Consider the following 22,703-nt stretch of genomic DNA (forward strand, 5'->3'; position numbering starts at 1 on the left):
GTGTGCCTAATAAAAAGAGGCAGAGGAGAGAAACAACAATGTATTTATGTGATTCTATCACAATATAGTGTCCAGAAGCATGCACTTCCAGAACCAAATACAGCACCAAATCTGAATGCCAATTCTGACAGCTTCTCCTGACTTCTATATCCTAGTAAGAAGCCTTCCTGATTCATCAAATTTGGATAATTCCTTTATGGGAATATCTTCTTTGCGTATGAGTGTCACCAGCAAAACAAAAAACACAGAAAAAGGCTATTAGAAAAGGTAGGTGAGGTTGCTGGGAAAAGAAATGATGATGAAATCATGAGATTGTAAACTGGTTGTCAGTTTATAAACTGGCTATGGGTTAGCTGCAATTTTAAGGCTTTGTACATTTGGATTCACTATCAACTTGCTCCTAATAAACCAAGAATTTCTTGACAAGCAGGTATTTAGATATCACAGCTGTGGTAGTGAAGTTAAGCATGTGTAAATATTTGCAGGCTTGAGGTCTAAGTGAGGCCCCTGATAAATGAGAAGGCCTCTTACAAAGTTTGGAAGATAAACATGCCATTCTGTTCAATCTTGTATTAATAGTTTTAAAATGTACCAAGATGTACAAATACCAGATTAATCTCTTTCAAAGTAGCTCCTCATCCTGTGCAGTTAAATAAGAATTCTCATATGTATATTGGCTAAAAAAATTGAATGAAAGCATGCAGTTACAACTTTTGCATTTTAATAATTATTTTGAAGGATGGCGCATTAGATGTATGCACACTCATAAATCTGTAGTACAGAATTTTAAAACATTTGTGACCATTTCTAAATCAAATTTCTTCAAAGATGTTAAAGGAACTCATTGAGAATCTGAAGATTTAAAAATAAATTTGTTTAGTTACCCAACTATCTGAAAAGAGATCACCTGGAAAATAAGTCAATCTATGAGAAAAATTTTGTTTTAATAACAAGCCTGCTGAGCTATGACAGGCATCCCCTTACACAGTGCTAAAAAGGCTGCAGGAGGTGCCCACACTGTGTGTTGGTCTCAGGTATGTTAAAATCACATGATCTTTAAGTATTCTGAGGACCACGCAGCCTAGAATATCAGAGAGAACTTCTGATTATGCAGCACTAAAATTCTGTGTTTTTTACAGAATAAGAGTAAGACTCATTTGTTTGTACAGAAAAAAGACACCTATATCATGCTGAATTTGATCAAATAGTATGGAACCCTTGTGCTAGAAGAATTGGGACACAAAGACAGGCCATGTGCAAAGCTCTCGACTGACTTTAGGAGGTCAGAAGATGTATAACAAACATTCTATGTACTAAGAGAGCACCAGTGCTCCAATGCAGTGATCTGCTGCAAGGTACCAATGGGCTGTTTCATAAACCTAAAAACAATGAGAGTCTTGTAGCACTTTAAAGACTAACAAATTTAATTTCTGCAGGCATAAGCTTTTGTGGGCTGTAACCATTTCATCAGATGTAAGGAATAGAAATCACATAGGTAAGTAACAACAGTGGAGAAGGTAGATAAAAGCAAAGTCCATTCAGTCAGAGTAGCTGAGGCCTATTCATAACCATTGATTAGGAGGTGAGAAGGTGTGAACTGTGACAATTACTTCTTGTAATGAGAACCATTCCAAGTCCTGATTCAGACCCAGTTTGATTGTGTCAAGTTTGCAGATGATTTCTAGCTCAGCAGTTTCTCTTTGAAGTCTGTTTTTGAAGTTTTTTTTTGTAGAAGTATGGCAACTTTCAAGTCAGTGACAGAGTGTCCTGGGAGATCGAAGTGTTCTCTGACTGGTTTATGGATGTTACTATTTTTTATGTCTTGATTTGTGTCCATTTATTCTTTTGCATAGTGACAGTCCGGTTTTATCTACCTTCCCCATTGTTGTTCCTTACCCTTGGATATGTATATATATATATATACCTCCTATGTGGTTTCTATTCCTTACATCTGACCAAGTGGGTTACAGCCCACGAAAGCTTATGCCTGCAAAAATTAAATGTTAGTCTTTAAAGTGCTACAGGACTCTCGTTTGATTTTTTTTCTGTATACAGACTAACACGGCTAACCCTCTGGAACTTTTCACCGTAAACCTAAAAGGCACTCTCTCTATGCACTGACAGTCCAGTTAATGTGCCAAGGAAGCATTGAAGAGCCACTCATAGAAGCACTTATCTTCTGTGCCAGTAATACTATAATATGCAGTAAGGTAAGAAGATGCCTTCTGCAACTTTTAATACTGGAGATTGAGCAGTAACTGGAGTCCTTTAAAGATGCTTTTATCTGCATGGATCCCAATGTAGGTGTGTGCATGCATGAGCCCAGAATATTTTACCCAGTAGTATCTGTTGGAGCTGTGCATGTGCGCTGTATGCCCTCATGCCCCTTATAGCAAGGGCACATGAACAGTGCCAATAGATATTCAGTTCCTTCACCAATATGAAAAATCCATGTAAGGACTCTGTATCGGGGGGGAGGAGAGTGAGTCATGAGATCAGTATGGACAAAAGCATCTTGAAGAACTCTACTTATTGTAGGTTAAGTGACCTTGCTTTTTTCTTTGAGCATATGTCCACATGGATCCCACTATAGGTGAGTATCTAGTAGTTATCTCTCTAGATCGTGGGTGATAGGAGTCCTATCTACTGAATGACTGTAGGACAATCCTTCCAAATTGAGTATCTGATCTAGAAACTGCCACAATGAAGTAGTGATTAGTAAATGTATCAACTGAACTCTAAATAGCCACTTTACAACTCTCGAAATAGGGATTCCCCTGAGACAACTATAGATGTCAACTGAGGTCCAGTAGAACACGCCAAGACTCAAGATGGAAGAGGTAGATTGTTTAATGACTAGGAAAACTTAATGCAGTCTGTAACCCATTTAGAGAGTCTTTGAGATGATGTGGTCTGCCCTTTGGACTTATCAAAAAACACAAGTCTAGATGATTTACAAAATGTCTTTGCTCTGGAAAGGTAAATGATGTAGCTCTGGAAAGTCTAGTGTACGGAGCTTAGCCTCTGCAGGAGAGAGTCGTGAGGTTTAAGAAAGAATACTTGTAAGTGTATAAATTGGTTTATATGGAATTCCAAAACCACTTATAAAAATTTCAGATGTGGCTTGAATGAAACTCTGTCTTTATGAAACACAGTATATGGAGGGCTTGCTATCAAAGCCTGAATATTTTGCTCACTGTACAAGCTGAGGGAATGGCTATCAAGAACATTATTTTTACACTGTGCAGAAGTATTACAAAGAACATGATATGTGTTCAAATGGAGGATCCATCAAAGATAAAAGCACCAGATTCAAGTCCCAGGTAAAGACTGGGTCCTTAGCAGTAGAAATGCGTGACTTAGACCCTTTAAAAATCTAGATACTGTAGGATGTGAAATGACCTTCAAATAGGCAGATGATTTGCTGATATAGCAGCCAGATGGACCCTAAGAGAACTAACTGACAATCTCAAATATTTCAAAGAGAATAAGGATCCCAAGATACCTGGAATAAGACTCCAAGGTTTGAATTTGACTCTAAATGGACAATAATGAAAAATGATTCGATTTAGCTTGGTATGTCCTCCTAGGAAAGGCCTTTCTGCTCTAGACCTAAACCTTTCATACAGTGTATGCTGCTGGCCTGTCTACCTAGCCCAGAAAGATAGAAATACCTTGTACAGAGTCTGGTTAACGCAGTTTTCTCAAGACTTCAGCTTTAGTGGTTGCAATAACAATCTTCAAAAAATGCCAGATTAAAATAGTTCAACATAATCCAACTGCTAACTTTCCCCTGAACCAGGAGCTTCCTTGGCAGAGCTTCCCTGCCCCGACAGCTGTTCCCTAGTCCTCTGACAGGCCATCTGTTTGGGAGTTCCCCTGCTCCAAGGCCCGTCACAGGAGCCATCCTGCTTCCTATAACTCTCCCCCTCAACTAAACTTTTTCAGCCTTCATAGGAATCAGGTGCTTATCAAGCAGTCAACTGCCCTCTATTAAACCATGCTACCAGGCCCAAACATCTGCTCTTGCAGGGTCTTTGCTTCAGAGCAGAACTGGCTGGCCAGCCCAAGAAGGGGCAGACTACCCTGTCACAAACAGCCTCTGAACAGCTTCTGTCCACAGAATTCAGCTAGCTAGTCTCCAAGTTGTCAGCTGTAGAGACTGTGGGTCCAAATGCAGCACTAGACCTTGGCTCTATGAAATCATATCTGGAAGAGATTTAGGTGATCTGATTGACAGCTGCATCAGGTGGGAATATCAGAACTGTTATGCTTTGGCTGGAGCTATCATCACTTGGGCTTTGTCTTGATGTAAACTCATGAGAACTCTGGGAATCAGTGGAAAGGCGGAGGGGGTAGAGTCACTGAATTCCTATTATGATTCCCATTGAATCAGAAATGCTTCTGCCATAAATCCCAGACCTACTCCTCTTTGGGAGCAGAACACTCGACACTTCGTGTTCACATTGGTAGCAAGCAGGTCTGTTGAAGGAACTCTCCATTTTAGGAATACTTAGTGTAGAACAGTGTCTTTTAACTCTCACTCATGAGTAATGGAGCTCTTCCTGCTCATCTGATCTGCCAAATCATTCCTGAAAGACCTTAAAATAATCTACTGTAGAAGTAGATGGAATTAATACTTCATCTGGGCATGAGGAGAATAAAACCAAGGGGAGGAGTTGATCCTTAAACTCTTCTACAAAACTCTCAGAATGAGATTCCCACTTGACCTCCTAGATGATCCCTTGAAAAGAAAGTTGCAACCTCCTAGATGGTTTCTTAGGAGGATGTGATCTATTAGACCTGAATCTGGAAGACTAAGGAGCTGAAAATGCATAGGATTCCATCCTGACCAGCAAGGCTAGACCTGCATCCCATATGAGAAAGACATAGCATGTAAGATCTGTGGGACTTGAACCCAGGTCTATGGGGCACTGGGGGCGGAGTGCTTCTATGTCACCACCAGGCAGCCTTGGCAGAGCTATAGTTAATGCACCTTACATTTGGAGAGATCAGTCACTGCAGGAAGTGCTGCCCACAGTAGAAATGACTGGCAGCTCCTCCTGTATCCTCTGATTGGCCCAAACCTACTATTTAAGCCTGGAGGGAAGCCAGAAAGTCATTTGTGCAACAAAGCAGATCTCTAACCTGCTGAGACAGATCCTGCCTCATTCCAGGTTCCTGCTCCCTGGCTATCAACTTGGCCTTGGGCCTTGGCTCTGGTCCCCAGCTACTGACTCTGGCTCAACTTCCTCCAGCCCAAACAGCTATGTCTCTAACCACTGGACTTGATTGTCCAAGCCCCAGTCCCTGACATATGATTCCATAAAAGTAGAAACCAAGATATTTGAGACCTCTCCAAAACATGAGATCTACAACAAGAGGGGCTCCTTCATAGATCCCTTTCAGGAACCAGACTGAGGGAATGAAGAGGAAATCTAGAAGGGCTTCTATTGCTGTGAGATGATGAAGATGCAGATGATCAGAACTTCTCCATTAGTGGTACAGATTTCTGAAGTTTTACCACAGAACGAGGCGGTCCAGAATCCAGTCTTTGAGACACCGAAGCAAGTATCATAGAAGATGATTAAGGAAGAGGAAGATTTTCATAATCAGAACCCTTGTTTCTGGTATTGAGCCCACTTAGAGCCCATAGAAATCAGAGAAATGTCCAGGAAAAGAGACACTGTTTCTTGGGTAATGACTATGTCCACAGAAATTTTAAAAAGTCTGCATTTCAGTAAGAGGGGGTACCAATGCTATTGGTACTCAACTCAACTTGACGTAGACATCTCTGACGAAGGGGCCTTTACATTAAAGCACAGTACTGACAAACTGGTAACCAAAGCAGCAGTGTTGGTTGCTAAGAATTGCCAATTTGGTACCAAAGCAGAATAGCAAGTCTACATAATTCCTAAAGAGATTTGATGCTGATCTGCCTTAGAAGGACCCAGCTTGAAAACATCAGAATGATGAGACTTAGATTTCTTCTTAACTAGTGGAATAGTGATTGGCATCAAACAATGTCAGAAGATCTTTCTTTTACCTGCCTTGAGCAGCAGGAGCCACTGACTGACCTGAGGATGATAAAAGAGAAGACTCAGCATGACTTTGATAAGAGTCTCTTAGAGCCAGAAGATCTACCATCTTCCGGAGTAACATTTCTGATAGCCAGAGCACTGGTACATACTAGCTTCAAGACAGCAGACTGTTTCAATGGAGGAATTTCAGTTGGAAACACTCTTCTCTGATTTTTTTCCATTAAAAATATTTTGAAGTGGGCATTGAGAGCACCCTTAGAGAAAGATGTGCAAATTGAATGTTTTCTCACAGTATGTGATCTCCCTAAACAAAGACACCTAGCATGTCCATCGCACATGGGCATAGCAGATTTACAAATACGGCAGATCTTAAAGCCCAGATATGAAAACTCAGCCTATGATGTGCAGCTCGGTACCAAGAGGAGAATCAGAGAAAAAAATTGTTTATTTTTCCCCCACCGGTCACCAAATAAAACTTATAACAACGAGAACTAACAAACTACCAAACAAACAAAAATACCAAACCCTATCCTAACCATACCTAAGATACAACAGGGAAGCAGATGGACACTGTGTAGCTTCATCATGCTGTTATGGGCAGTAAAAAGAACTGAATGGAGGCTAGGGTGCTCTACCCTTTATACCCTTGCTGTAGTGGTGTAAAGGATTACACTCACTACTAGAGCAGTTCCTTCTGCCTGCTCTGGGTATTAGCTCCTTCCAGCTACGATGATGCCCTCTTCTGCCACTCATTCATGCACCGTGCCACCTCCTTCTCTCTATGACTCAGAGTACTTTCTCTTCATGGCTTGGCCCTCTGGCCAAGTCACTGTAGTCCTTCCCTTCCAGGATAGCAAACTCCTATTGGACAACTGTCCCAGGCAGTCTTCTGCTCCGCTGCCCAGTCCATGCCACTTCCCAAGTTGCTGGTAGGAGAACCTAGGCCCATCCTCATCTCTAGATTCTAGTCCAGGGACCCTATGTCTAGCAACAGTAGCCTGCTTTCTTCCAGACCTTGCTCCTACTTTTCTGGACTCCTTCCTGCATCTTCGGACTCTCTTCTCTCTGAATTTACCAGCCCAAATTCCCTCCTCCTAGTGAATAACTGTAGACTACCAAACTCTATAGCCCCAACAAACCTCCATTTTCCCAGGAAGTGACTGCAGACTACTTCCTCTGCAGCTCCCTTCTGCTGCCAACTTTCTGGCTTTACACCAGCCCTGCCTATTCCTTCTCAGCTGGGCGCCATCATCAATCAGACTTTCACATGCTGACTTTCCCCCAGGTTCAGCCTATCTGGTTAATTACCCAAATTTAACCTGCTCCGCCTTGTGTGAGGTGCACCCCCCATCACAGAGGCCATAAAGAGACATGGGAAGACAGCCCAAAATACATGGCGGGCTAAAAGATTCCAGGCTCACATGCATGAGGCAAAAATACCTACAGTGGGATCCATGTGAATAAATATTTGAAGAAGAACTTTGAATTTTCTGATTTTATTAATCTACATTTTTTCTGTTTAATATACACTATAGTATATATTTATGTTTTCAATTAACTGTAAAATTCAGGGAAGGAAGAATATAGTACTACATCGACTAAAACATATCATGAACTGGTGTGAAAGCTCTGCCACAGAGCTATGGGGGAAGGCATGTTCCCTCTGACCAGTGAACACAGATGTGCTGATGAGCTCTGAGCTGTCTCTAGCTGTTCCTGTTTGGAAGGAGGCCATCACAATGCAGGGCTTTTGAGGACCAGGAGGAGAAAAATAGGGGTAATTCTCTCAAACCTCCACAAAAATACTGATGCCCGAGTTGATCAAGGGATTCAGTAGACAGTAATGTGACGTACTTCCTTCCCCAGATGGAGAGTGGCTAAAAATGGCTAAAGTTTAGTCCCAAATTTGTAAAATAATTTAAAAAATGAAACTGTTCCAAAGAGGTGTTATTACATTAAATTAATATCAAATGATACTTGCTTTCATATTTTTCTTCAGCAGGCTCTACAGGTTGCTGATTTTCTTCTTTTAATTTAAGCACCTCTTGCAGTTCTCTTCTGAAATTTAGAAGATTCTGGATCTTTATTTGTATAAAATATGGTTGAAACATGTTTCAAACTAATTAGATCCAAGTGAGGATGTGGAAAAATACTGTTAAATATTAAGATTCAGTTTGGCAAACCTGCTTCTTCAAAGTGATTCATTACTAAATAAAAATCAGTGATAATTTGTCCTTTTCTGGATGTTATCATTTTGACAAATAAACAAATGACAGAGACCAATGAAAACATATTAGCTAGAGGAACTTCCCACACCAAATGTTGTTATATGAGTTTAGTATTCATCAGAGCTTAACAGTAAGGTAACAATGTATTGCAGGACTTTGGACCCACCAGAACTATTCTTAACTTTTTTTTAGTGTACTATGTTAATGGATATAGATTCAGATCTCCTTAGTGTAAAATAGATTTGGAAATTTTTGTGCCCATAAAAGCAGAACATGTTATTGTACAATATATTAGCTTATATCAAATATAAATTTTTGTTTTTATTTTTTATGCACTCCTCATGTGTTACATTTTACCTTGTTTCTTCCTCCTCTTTTTGCTTTTTTAATGCCTCATCTGTAAGTCTTTCCAAAATTTTAGAATTAATTTCATCTTTATTTTCTAGGTACAGTCTGTGTAGTAAATATATTCCTGCAATACAATTATATAAGAGTAATATACTTTTGATAGCAATATAAAACTACCATCTCTTTAGAAGGAGCATGCTTTTAAGATATAAAAGCCCTTTAATAAATGGTTGACAGGTTAGAGACACATGTTTTTAAATTTTAGTAAAGAAGTGTGTGCCAATTACAATGATAGATATATCATTTTTGAAAATTTTAAAGCTTTGTTTTCAGTTTCAACAGCCTAATAACTTGAGTGTGGGATATGTGAAACTATATTGGCGGATAAGGATTGAAATTTTACATTTGTGTATATCATATTTTAAACTGAAATAATTGTTTGTCTAGTTTGTATGTGTGCCCATAGTTTAAGAATGGCAAAATTTTCTAAATAACAATGAAAAAAAAAAAAAAGTCCATGAATCCATATTACTGGTGCAGGATATGCAGAAATAAAGACTTATGTCCTCAGTTCTGCAAAGCTGTTATTCACATAAGTAACTTTATTCACATGAGCAGTCACACATCATTCATTTGGTTTGGCAAACAGATATAGTAATATACTCTTGGCAGGTATATCTCCATTTAATTCAATAGAGCTATGCTGATTTAGACCAATTGAGGGTATGGCCTCACATACAAACAATGACTCTAAATCTCTGGAAATGCAGAAGTGGGTTATTATTTTTATTAGAAGATACAAGTGGAAAGCAGACACAGAATTAGTAAAAATATACCCAACAAAACATTTAAAAATAGTTAAGGGAATAATCCACTAATACAGCTATTAAAAGACCAGAAAATACTTATTAGCCATTCCTTGACATTGATTTCTTCACATTACCATGCTCATACCCAAACACGCAAGGTTCCTTCTGTCACCTCCACACAAATCATGCATTTTTTTAAACTCTCTCTGTATTGGAGTGGTTAGAAATATATGTTATTTAATTGTTGGGAATACTGAATTGGTGCTGCACTGAAGAAGATGGTTAGTTTGTGTATGGTATAGATTTTCATCTGATTGTTGTGTTTAAGTGTGTGGTTTCTTTGGATAATTGTTAAACAGCAACTTTTTTTAAATGGAAATAATTTGTAATAATAGTTAGCATTTTCAGAAGCTACCATTTGTAATGTTTCTAATCATGTTATTTAGGTGATGTAATGAAGAGGTGTGCTGTTATGTTTTTCAGTATTTAAGTTTGTGGCTGGAATTATGGTTGCATGTTTTGTGTGGAGTCAGGGCCTACATTACAAGCAAAATTGTAACAAAGACAGGGAGAGAAACAGATGCCTTTTGATAAAGAGGCAGAGCCCTACACAAGCAAACTTTAACTGACATTTCTTAAAACAGTACCTTAAGCAAAGATATCAACATTAGGAAAAGATTTTAATTTTTATGTCTTAAAAGTAAAACATTTACTAACCATTTTTTTCTATATTCTTCAGACAGACAACAGTGTCAGGTAAAAGGCCTTTTTCTGACAAGGCTAACCAATGCTCTGATGTTGTAGGATAGTTATCCACTACCCATCCTCCTTTTTCTGGAGCTCCAGGAAACCTGTCTTTGTTCTTCTTAGCAAGCTGTTACAAAATGTTGGATTTAGTTGTAAGACAAAATGACATAAATATAATAATATCAATGACTTGTTTAGAAAAACAGTACAGTACAAATTCTTTCTGAGTTTTATTAATCTGTTTCCATGTCATTTTTCTTTACAATAAAAGGTCTTTTTATTAGTTATGGAAGAGATTTGTAATTTATGTGCCTGAGCTAAATAAGACTATTTCAAAACAAATGGAAGTGAATGTATAAAAATACACTGTAGTTTTCCAAAAAGGTTAACTGCAGAGAACTTAGATTCAGGTCTCAGGAATAAAAGTTACAAACTGGCTAGCAAATCTAAAATAATTAAAGACTCTTGTATAAGCCTCTGGTGATGAAATATGTATCCTGTCTTCCAACAGTGGCCAATGCCAGGTGATTCAGAAGGAAAGAATAGAACAGGTAATCATTAAGTGATCCATCCCATCCAACATTTCCAGCCTCTGACAAAGAGCAATCCTTGCCTATTCTGGCTAATGGCTAATAACCATTGATGGACTTATCCTCCATGAACTTATCTAGTTCTTTTTTTAACCCTGTTATAGTCTTGGCCTTCACAATATCCTCTGACAAGGAGTTTCACAGGATGACTGTGCATTGTGTGAAGAAATACTTCTTTTTGCTGGTTTTAAACCCGCTGCCTATTAATTTTGACCCCTATTTTTTGTGTTATGAGGAGTAAATAACACTTCCTTATTTACTTTCTGCACACCAATCATGATTTTATAGACCTCTGTCATATCCCCTCTGTCGTCTCTTTTCCAAGCTGAAAAGTTCAAGTCTTATGAATCTCTCCTCATATGGAAACTTTTTTATAACCCTAATAATTTTAATTGCCCTTTTCTGTACCTTTTCTGATTCCAATATATCTTTTTTGAGATGTGGCAACCAGATCTGCCTGCAGTATTCAAATTGTGAGCATACCAGAGATTTATAAAGGGGTAATACAATATTTTCTGTCTCATTATCTATCCTTTTCCTAATGATTCCCAATGTTCTGTTAGCTTTTTTGACTGCCACTGCACATTGAGTGGACATTTTCAGAGAACTGTCCACAGTGACTCCAAGATCTTTTTCTTGAGTGGTAACGGCTAGTTTAGACCCCATCATTTTATATGTATAATTGGGATTATGTTTTCCAATGTGCATTACTTTGCATTTATCAACATTGAATTTCATCTGCCATTTTATTGCCCAGTTGCCCACTTTTGTGAGATCCCTTTGTAACTCTTTGCAGTTTGTTTTGGATTTAACTATCTTAAGTAATTTTGTATCATTTGCAAATGTTGCCACCTCACTTTTTACCCCTTTTTCCAGATCATTTGTGAGTATGTTGAACAGTACTGGTCCCAGTACAGACCCCTGGGGGACACCACCCTTTATCTCTCTCCATTCTGAAAATTGACCATTTATTCCTACCCTTTGTTTCCTATCTTTTAATCAGTTACTGATCTAGAAGAGGATCTTCCCTCTTATCCCCTGATCGCTTACTTTGCTTAAGAGCCATTGGCGAGGGACCTGGTCAAAGGCTTTCTGAAAATCTAAGTACATTATATCCACATGCCTGTTGACCCCCTCAGAGAATTCTAATAGATTGGTAAGGCATGATTTCCCTTTACAGAAACCACATTGACTCTTTCCCCAGCAAATCGTATTCATCTATGTGTCTGATAATTCTGTTCTTTGCTATAGTTTCAACCAATTTGCCTGGTACTGAAGTTAGGCTTTCTGGCCTCTAATTGCCAGGATCACCCCTGGAGCCTTTTAAAAATTTTTTTGTCACATTAGCTGTTCTTCAGTCATCTGGTACAGAAACTGATTTAAATGATAGGTTACATACCACAGTCAGTAGTTCTGCAATTTGACATTTGAGTTGCTTCAGAACTCTTGGGTGGATACCATCTGGTCCTGGTGACTTTATTACTGTTTAATTTATCAATTTGTTCCAAAATCTCCTCTAATGACATCTCAATCTGGGACATTTCCTCAGATTTGTCACCTAAAAAGAATGGCTCAGGTTTGGGAATCTCCCTCACATCCTCAGCTGTGAAGACTGATGCAAAAAGTTAATTTAGTTTCTCTGCAATAGCCTTATCTTCCTTGAGTGCTCCTTTAGCATCTCGATCATCCAGTGGCCCCACTAGTTGTTTAGCAGACTTCTTGCTTCTAATATGCTTTAAAATGTTTTTGCTGTTGCTTTTTGAGTCTTTGGCTAGGTGTTCTATAAATTCTTTTTTGGCTTTCCCAATTATATTTTACTCTTCATTTGCCAGAGTTTATGCTCCTTTCTATTTTACTCAATAGGATTTATCTTCCACTTTTTAAAGGATGCCTTTTTGGCTCCAACTACTTCTTTTACTTTGTTTAGCCATAGTGGCATTTTTTGGTCCTCTTACTGTGTTTTTTAATTTAGGGTATACATTTAACTTGAGCCTCTACTATGGTGTCTTTTAAAAGTTTACATGCAGCTTGCAGGGATTTCACTTTTGGCACTGTATCTTTTAATTTCTTTTTAACTAACTTCCTCATTTTTATGTAGTTCTCCTTTCTGAATATGGGGAATTACACAAAAATGAGGAAGTTAAACATAAATTAACTGAATATGCTTACACAGAACCCATATGGGAGCCTGTCATGGACACAAACCAGGTTGTAGATACAGTAGGGGTACTACCTACACAACATCTGAAAAAGAAGACCTATTCCCACAGTCGCTAACTGCTTGATCAGAAGCAAAATTCCAAAGAATAAATGAGATCGAGAGAGCAACTGTGGATAAGATAGAGCTAAGTCACCAATAATATTGTTTTCAACTTCATCAATTGCCTCCATGGGTCTTTACTTCTGAAATTTATTAAGCACGATTACTTGAAGGTGAGCTGAAAAATATTTCAAATTAAGAAGAAACTGCATAACTACTTTTCTGAGGCTGGCATCTGATCTATCTTCAGAGTCTAAAACTGCTCACAGAACATGTGAACTAAACTTTGTAGTACAGCTTTGCAGATTTCCAAGATCAACTGAATGGCAAAGTGATGCTTTAAAAGCTGTGGTAGCTTAAGTGGATTGAGCATTTGGAAAGGGAACATCAGTTTCCATATTAATAAAAACCATTTACATTCAAATTATCCATTTATAAAATTCTGCTTAGAAACAAAAAGTAAGAAGATATGGAATTCTCTTAACTACCTTATTTCCTGTCCAAATAAAAGGCAGGATCCCTCTTTAACATCTAGCCTACATTGGACGGACTCCTTATGGGATGTATGAAAAAGTAGGAAAAAAGTAATCAAGGAAATAGACTGGTTTAGGTAAAATTCATCATTTTTGGTACCAACATTAAAGGAAGACTCTGATAGGACAACGATCTCCACTGTCTGAGTGTAACTAATTTCTTTGTGTAGTGTACGTAATTCAAATTCAGAGATGGAGGAAACAAAGTTTTAGGGCCAAATCTAGGAAGCTAGTAACAGTTCCCTTAATAATAGGAGAGACACTTTAATTGTTTTTATTTCATTTAAATGTTTCCCCATTGAAGTGAAGAGAGGGATAGAGAAAGATAAAGCTTTTGATAGTTAAAGATGACTGATCGCATTGAGGTTGATAAGGTTGAACTTTATAGTGAAGTTCTATACCTCATTTTACATTATTCAATATTTTTGTCGATGATCTGGAAGTAAACATAATATCACAGATGATAAAATTTTAGATGATACAAAGATTAGCAGAATGGTAAGAATGTTGAGAACAGGGCAGTCATACAGAGTGATCTGGATTGCTTGTTTAAGCTATTCCATGCAAACAAAATGCATTAAATACATCCAAATATCAAGGTCATACATCTAGATACAAAGAATGTAGAATCCAGACTAGTGAGTGATTATGTTACCACCTGCCCTGTAACCCTGCATGCCTTAAAATGCTTTGTTGCTGTGGCTCACAGCCCAGACACCAACAGTCAGCAGACAAGTATGCAGTCCTCTGAGTGTCCGTGTGCTTTGCAGCTCTGGTTCAACATTCAGACCCTAGCAGCCTGCCTATAACACAACAGCCAAACTTTAGTCTCTATCACCCAGTTACCTTATGCAGAGGTGACACCAGAAACACACCCAGGCCTGAATTTCTCCAAAACTATCTGCCATGAAGTGTCCAGCCCTCTCCTGGACCACTCTAAGAAAGAATAAAGTTCCTTTGCTCCTTTAGAGAGACCATACCTAGCAGCTTGCCACATTAACTAGAGTTAATTACTTCTGTTCAAATACAGCACTGGATTGGTTTAGATTAAAAGTAAAACAAGTTAATTAACAAAAGGACATAGGTTAAGTGATGCCAAGTAAAGAAAATAAAGGTGGAGATGGTTACAAGCAAATAAAAGTGAAAAATACACATTTGAATAGCTAAGACCTAATTTCAGCAACTTAGTCTTTATTCAAAATAGTTTCCTCACCAATCTTCTGTTCCCAGAGATTTCAACCCCCTTGGCAGGAATGAAACCTGGAAAGCAGTGACTCTGAAAAGGATCTAGGGGTCCTAGTAGACAAGCATCTCACAGAGCTCCCAGTGCAAGACAGTGGCAAAGAAGAGTAATGTGATTTTAGAGGTATAAACAGGGGAGCAGTGAGTAGGAATAAGAAGGGGATTTTATTGGTGAGACCTATACTAGAATACTGCATCCCATTCTGGTGTTCACATCTTAAAAAGAATGTTGAACAATTGAAGAGTGTTCAGAAAAGAGCCACAAAAATGATTTGAGGTTGGAAAAAACACTTTATAGTGACAGACTTAAAAAGAACATCAAGAGGTGGCTTGGTTATGATGTATAAGTATCTTCACAGGGAGAAAATACCAGCTACTAAAGCGCTCTTCAAACTAGAGGAGAAAGGCCTAAACAAGATCCAATGGCTGGAAGCTGAAGCCAGACAAATTCAAATTAAAAGTAAGGAGCAAATATTTTAACAGTGATGATGATTAGACATTGGAACACATTACTAGACAAAGTGGTGGATTCCCCTTCTTTTCATGTCTTGAAATCAAGACTGGATGCCTTCCTTGAAGACACTGCCAATCAAACAAAACTTAATGAACTCAATAAAGGGGTAATTGTGTTAAATTTTATGGTCACACTATATGATTCAGTTGTCCCCTTAAAACCTTGATTATGTATTTTTGCTATTCTTGAGGATTCTTAACTCAAGCCGCAATTCAGGAAAACACTTAAGCATGTATGTAAGTTCATCCCTATTCAAGAAAGCACTTATGCACATACTTAAAAGCCCATTGACTTCAATGGGACTTAAGTAGGTGTTTAAAATTAAGCACGTGCTTAAAGGCATAACTGAAGCAGGATGCTTTTCTGCATTGGGGCCATAGACCGTATTAATTCTCATTGATCTAACAGTGATCTTAGTCTTTTTAGAGTTTGGCCTAGAAGTCATCTGTTTAGAAGAAAAGAATGGTGAATGCTCACAGCTTGATCCTAAAGTTCTTGCTCAAGCAGTTGTTGGGAGTTTTGCCTAAGAACTGAAGAACAAGGATTTTTAATAACAGATCTAAGAACCTGTCCTAGATTTCTGTGTTACAGCCTTAGCAGTGCAGTCAGGAATAGCACCTCTTAATTCACTGTTAGCGCTATAACCATCATACAGCTTCTGTATACAATGGTGTATTGTACTGTACATTGCTTAAGGGCCAAGTAGGAGAGATCCAAGCCTTTCAATACTGCTGCTCTAAGACCTCGCTCAATAGCATGAGAAGTTTTCAGCAAAATTAAAATAAAAATGAATATAAAATTAATAAAAAATTGACATTCCTAATTAAAAGGCTACAAATATTACATCTTAAAATAAGCTATGCCACAGTATGTTAGGGGTCACACTGAGACTATATAATTTGAAGTATACTAGACTTACATTTCAAATGGCCATTTGAAAAGTAAATGTTGCCAAAAAAATACATAATATATTATAAGCAACTCTTAAAAATAGTATTTGAATGTTTTGGTACTGGTATTTTTACCTCTATAATGGCTTCCTCTAATACTTCAGCATATGTTTCAGCTGATAGCATTATTGGAGATTGTGCTGCAATTTTTACTGCTTCTTCTATCAAAGCTCGAACTTCTGGGTGATCAGCAGTTACTTCTGACTCTGATATGTTTATTGATGTATCTTCTATTGTGTTTGCAAGGAATGTAAATATAAATTAATAATAAAGATAGCTAATATCTTACATTTACACAGTGTTTTTCATCTAGAAGACTTAAAAGCATTTTACAGATTTTACAAATTAATGTGTATATTTTATAAACAGGAGCCGCTTAAATGACCACTTCCTTAGGTGGAATTCAGCAATCATTTAAAAACACAGCAACACTATACAACAATTTTGAAGAAGCTATACAACATGAATTGAATAACATTCCCTCTAAATTTATTTAATTATTTAATAATGACAACTGAAGACCTTGATTTTATGCCTCATTCAAAAGATAATCTCTTACACAGTACAATGACTCCTAACACCAGAAGGGGCATTAATTCAATACTGACTCAGGGAGAAGACTGATACCAACTTAATTATTAATACCATTTTCTGTCGCACCCTCAGAGCTTCTCTTGTGGTCTCTAGTCAAAATGTTAACCTGCTCTGACCCACTATGGTATGTTAGAAATAACAAAAATTACAGCACAAGGTGGCACCTTGTCAGCCTATAAGCCGGGGTTAGTCAATTATTTTTGTCAAGGTCCAAATTTCTTGGTCAAGGTATAGTCAAGGTACAGACTCCACAGAAAATAATAAAAAAACCCAATAATGATAATAAGTAGATAAAAAGATTTCAGGATCCATTCAGAAGCGCCTAGTGGTCTGGATTTGGCCCGCAGTCCACCTATTGACTGCCCCTGCTATAAGCTATTAGATCTTCATTCCCAAAGATGTGTAAGAGCTAATCTACACTTAAACCTTGTAGTGGCACAGCTGTATTGGTACAGCTGTGCCTGTGTAAAAGCATTTGTGTAGCTGCGTTATGTCAGTGGGAGAGAGCTCTCCTGCCGACATAATAAAACCACCTAAATAAGCAGTGGTAGCTATGTTGGCAGGAGAGCATCCCCCGCCGACATAGCACTGTCCACACAAGCGCTTATGCTGGCAAAATTTATGTCACTCAGGGGAGTGGTTTTTTCACACTCCTGAGCAACAAAAGTTTTGCCAGCATAAGTGCTAACGTATAGAAGGCCTGAGTCAATTACTCACATTGACTAGCACTGTGTATTCTAGGGGTTCTCAAACTTGGGGTTGTGACCCCTAAAGGGCTTATGAGGTAATTATGGGGGGAGTAGTCATTAGCTGTCAGACTCCATGCATTCTGGTAAAAGTGGCATGGTATGGGGGAGGTCATCACTTTTTTGGGAGGGGGTCATCATAGCCTGAAATATTTTCAAAGGGAGACCCAGCAAAAAAAGTTTGAGAATCCCTGGTGTATTCAATTATTCATTTCTTGTACAATATAGATATTGAAATGATTAAATATTTTGGGAGGATTTCTAGATCATTAATTTTTCCATATGCCTTGTTAATAAAATGGTAACAAAAATATACTGTGGAGTAATACTTTATGTATTGTATGAACAGTACCATTTGACAACAATGCCAAACTCACTTTTTGTAAATCTAATTGTATCAAAATTTTTCATTGTTTGTCAGTGTTGAATTTTTGTCCCACAAAGTTCTAAACATTATCAAGGTATCTGCATTAAATCATAATCTCTTTGGTACAGAGAATATGTTTTCTGGCATGTTTGTACATTGCAAAACAAACACAGATATAATTATAATTAAAAATATTAGCACCATTTAGTTCTGTGGTTCCTTCTCCATCAGTTCTGGATGTGGAAGAATCCTCAGGGGTGTCTTTAGTATCCACTACAATTATGGAATATCATAACATTAAAAGAACATTATGATTAAAGGACAATATATTTTTTGTCAAAGAAGTACATATAATGCTTTTAGGTAACTCTGCATTTCCTTTGTAGAGACTTCTATGTTACACAGTAAGCAGCATATTACAATCATACTACTACTACTTCAAGAATAATGTTAAACTTGATTTTTATAGTTCAAATTATACTTTAGTAGAGTCCAGTTTATGGATTAATTTTGTAATTGGCAACTCTTGCACAATCTACTAAGGTGTTCATGAGACTCAAGTAATAGATATGTATAATGGTAGGATTGAATTTCCATGGCATTGCTAACATGGAAACAATACTGCTTAATATTTTGTATGCAGTGCCGTGTACTTTGTGGTAAGATGGACCTATATTGTGTCGCAAAGTGTCTAAATATTGTAGCATTCTAATGAACATTGTGCAACAGTTTCAGATACATTTTTAAGTTTGAGAGTTTATTGAATTAAATATAAAAAAGAATAGTCCAGTCAGTACAGGAGCTTTTATGTTATTTATTTTTATACTGAATTCAGGGTTACTTTTTGACACTGTTCCCATATTTTCAGTTTTTAATATGATATAGGTCATCTTTAGGATTAAAAGTTAACATTAAAATGTGTGAGACAGTTCACACAACTCAAACCTATTTTTTCAGACTAGCTGAAAAACTGAGAAAGACACTACTGCATTTGTTTATATAAGGTTCACATTTTCAAACTTTTCTTCCCAACCATGAGGTTTAGAAATAAGATCTTTTTTAAATGAAAGCTCAGATTCTGAGGCACAACTGTGCAGTTAGAGGTGAATTCTGTGGCAAATTATTTGGGTGTGGAGTCTGATGGGCCCTGATTACACATGAAAAAATACAAAAAAAGCAGATACTAACCTTCCATACTCTGTTGTTCTTTGAGATGTGCAGCTCATGTCCATTTCATGTCAGGTGTGTGCCACATGCACCAATGCCAGAGATTTTTCCCTTAGTGGTATCTGTAGGGCCGGCTCTAGAGCCCTCTGCAGTGGCACGTGTATGTGCCCGTATAAGGGGTGCTGCCACTCCCCCTCCCTCTCAGTTTTTTTCTGCCGGAATTCCAACAGAGGGGAAGGGGGCTGGGTCATGGAATGGATATGAGCAACAGTATTTGCTTGGGTCGTGTGCGCGTGCGCAGCTCTTGTCTCACAGCGCCGTTGGTGCGTCTTCTAGCACACGTGCAACCCGACCCCCTCAGTTCCTTCTTGACCATAGAGTCCATGGTTAGAACTCCAAAGTAGAAGGGAGGAGGGGAGGGTAGGTGGAGTATCCACAGGGACACACATCTTGAAGAACACCAGTTACTGCACAAGGCAAGTAACCTTTTCTTCTTCTTCGAGTGATGTCCATGTGGTGCTCCATTTTAGGTGACTATAAAGCAGTGCCCTGCATCGGAGGAGGGGCTTTGGTATTAATTATTTTGTACAGATGACAGTACCATTAGCCATAGTGAGGCATCCCTGGCAGATGCCTGATCAATAGCATAATGTTTTATAAAGGTATATGCTGATGCCCATGTTGCAGCTTTGCATATGTCCATTATAGGAACATTGTTCAAGAAGGCTACAGAAGTAGATATTGCTCTCGTGGAATGGGTTCTGGACCCTGAGGGGACTTGTAAACCTTTTTGTTTGTAACATAAGTGGATGCATGTTGAGATCCATTTTGATAGCCTTTGGCTGGAGATGCCCTTGCCTTTCGAGCATTCCGCAAATGATATGAAAAGTTTGTTTGATTTTCTAAAAGTTTTCATTCTCTCCAGGTAAAAAGCCATGGCCCTTCTGACATCCAGAGTAGGGAGTGCTGCTTCCTGTGGATTGGTATGCGGTTTCAGATAAAAGGTAGGTAGATGGATGGGTTGTTTAAAATGGAAGTCTGACACTACCTTTGGTAAAAATTTAGAGTGTGGCCTAAGGGTGATTTTGTCTTTGTGAAATATCACTTATGGGGGATAAGCCATCAATGCGCTAATCTCTCCTACTCGTCAGACAGATGTAATAGCAACCAGAAATGAAACCTTCATGGACACGTGAAGAAGAAAACATGTTGCTAGAGGCTCAAATGGTGCTCTAGTAATGGCTCTGAATACTAAACTTAGGTCCCATGATGGTGTGGGGGCATGAACAACTGGAAATACTCTCTGTAAGTCCACTAAAAATCTTTTTACAAAGAGATCTATTATTGGATGTCCCCATTGGTGGAAAATTTATTTGAGGACTTTGTTGTTCAATTCCCACTGTGATTGTGTGTGAAGTGTCTGCTTAGATTGTCTGTGATGATATGGTACAACTCTGTATTGGTAGTGATTGCCAGAGACTGTAAATCTTAGGAAACATCTGTGTGCTGGGTGGATAGTAATATGAAAATACGCATCTTGAAGGTCGAGGGCTGAGAACCAGTTCCCTCTTTACAGTGCCAGTATTATAGTCGTTGGGGTAACCATTCTGAATTTTTGTCACCTCACAAATTTGTTTAATGCCCTGAGGTCTTGTATGGGTCTCCATCCCCCACTCTTCTTCTCTACCATGAAATAGTGGGAATAGAATCCTTTCCCTATGTGATGGAATGGTACGTGCTCTATTGCCCCTATTTGTAAAAGGTGGTCTATTTCTTGTAGCAATATTTGTACGTGAGATGGGTCCCTGGAAAGGGACAGGGAAGGGTAGTCGGTGGGGGGATGAATATGAATCGGATGGTGTATCCTGAGCTGATTATTTCCAAAATCCATTTGTCTGTTGTTATTGTTGACCAATTGATGTGGAACTGTCTTAGGCAAAATTCGAAATTTTTCTTTGGTGAGGCTGGCACTGCCTGCTGATTGGGGTTTCTCAGACCCTTGACCAACTCCTCAAAACTGTAGTTTGGATGATGTAGGTTGAGAAGTGGTGGATGATTGTTGTGGCTGTTGTGTCCGTGTGATCTTTGTCTTCTCCTTTTGGGTTCGTATTGTCTATACTGGGGTTGGAAGGGATATCTGCGAGCATAGGGCTGAAACCTTTGCTGTTTCCTTTTTGTTCCAGGCATATATATGCCTAGTTTCCTGAGGGTTGCCCTGAAATCCTTCATTGATTGCAGGACTTCATCCGTCTTCTCAGCAAAAAGATGTGTTTTGTCGAAGGGAAGGTCTTCTATTTTTGTCTGCAGTTCCCTCGGAAGGCCTGCGGAATGAAGCCAGGAAGCCTTACACATGACAGTGGCTGTGGCTGTTGTCCTAGCCATGGTATCAGCCACGTCTAAAGCAGCCTGCAGGGATGTTCTTGCTGCAAGTTGTCCTTCATTAATCAATTTCCTATATTGATCTCTCTTAATGTCTGGAATGTCATTGGTAAATTGTGACAATTTCTCGTAGATATTATGATAATAATTATATAGTAGTGCTACATAACTAGAGACCCTCAGAGGATGAGCAGACTTTCCTGCCTAATAAATCAAGTCATCCAGTCCTTGTTGTTTGGTGTAGTTTTATAATTTGTCTGCTTTTCTCTCTGGTTAGCAGCATCTATGACTAATGAGTTCAGAGGTGGATGGGTGAATAAAAATTCCATCCCCTTGGCTGGAATGTAATATTTTCTATCGTTCCTCTTGTTGATAGGAGGAATGGTTGCTGGTGTCATCCATATACTATTGGCAGGTTCCATTAAAGCCTCGTCCATCGGGAGTGTGATTTCGACAATGTTACTGTATGCAATATTTTCAGCAACTTGGGGTGTGATTTTGTTACTTCCTCTAGAGGGACCTCTAAATCTTGAGCCACCTTCTTAAAGAGATCATCGAACTGTTTTGGATCATCCACAACAGGAGGTGCAGGGGGAATCACAGCTTCATCTGGTAAAGACAATGATTCATTTGTGGGAGGAGATGTGTCCTGCTCCACAGTGGATTTTTCAGTCTGAGGTTCCTTCCCCACTTCAGCCACTGTATTTGAAGTTGATGATCTCACAGATTTTGTTGTACTTATATGGGAGCTGGTAAGTCTCCCATATGCTCTAGAATTGGAGGACCAGGCATCCCAGTTATGCCATTGCATGCAATATGGCATAGGAGGGGCAAACCATGGAGGACCATAATAAGGATATGTTTTGTGTGTCCTATGGTAGCTATAATCACTGTATGTTAGTCAAGGTCTGGTAGGGTAGGAGTCCTCGTATGAGAATTGAGCTTCCTCTGGATCAGTATCATCAGCACTGAGGAAGCGTACTGGTGAAAACGCCTCATCATGTGCGAAGTGTATTGGAGACTCAGCGGTGCCTTCTGATCTTCGGGATGAAGTCTGGACGGGTTGTATGTGGTGTTGTTTGCACTTTCTTTTGCCTGATGGTGCCGAGGTCAGTGCCTGGTTCCTAACGGTTCTGTGATGGTAGTCGGTGCTGAGGTCGGAACTGTATCGGAAGTTGGTACCGCAAG

At 38.7% G+C, this 22,703-nt stretch overlaps 1 protein-coding gene across 1 annotated transcript in view; it reads right to left on the reverse strand.

The window, feature by feature from the left end:
* The window catches only part of AK9 (adenylate kinase 9), a 168,975-nt gene that overhangs the window by 94,430 nt on the left and 51,842 nt on the right, over positions 1-22,703 (reverse strand). Inside the window, exons 16-20 of the mRNA XM_067546583.1 lie at positions 18,171-18,242; positions 16,338-16,492; positions 10,144-10,300; positions 8,627-8,741; positions 8,023-8,099 (exon numbers count right to left, since the gene is read on the reverse strand). Coding sequence (XP_067402684.1) covers positions 8,023-8,099; positions 8,627-8,741; positions 10,144-10,300; positions 16,338-16,492; positions 18,171-18,242 — 576 coding nt within the window. The remainder of the gene's footprint in view (positions 1-8,022; positions 8,100-8,626; positions 8,742-10,143; positions 10,301-16,337; positions 16,493-18,170; positions 18,243-22,703) is intronic.

This window comes from Emydura macquarii, unplaced genomic scaffold, assembly GCF_026122565.2.
Source record: "Emydura macquarii macquarii isolate MOO-44397 ecotype Brisbane River unplaced genomic scaffold, CSIRO-AGI_Emac_v2 contig_1146, whole genome shotgun sequence".
In the NCBI taxonomy this organism is placed as follows: Eukaryota; Metazoa; Chordata; order Testudines; family Chelidae; genus Emydura; species Emydura macquarii.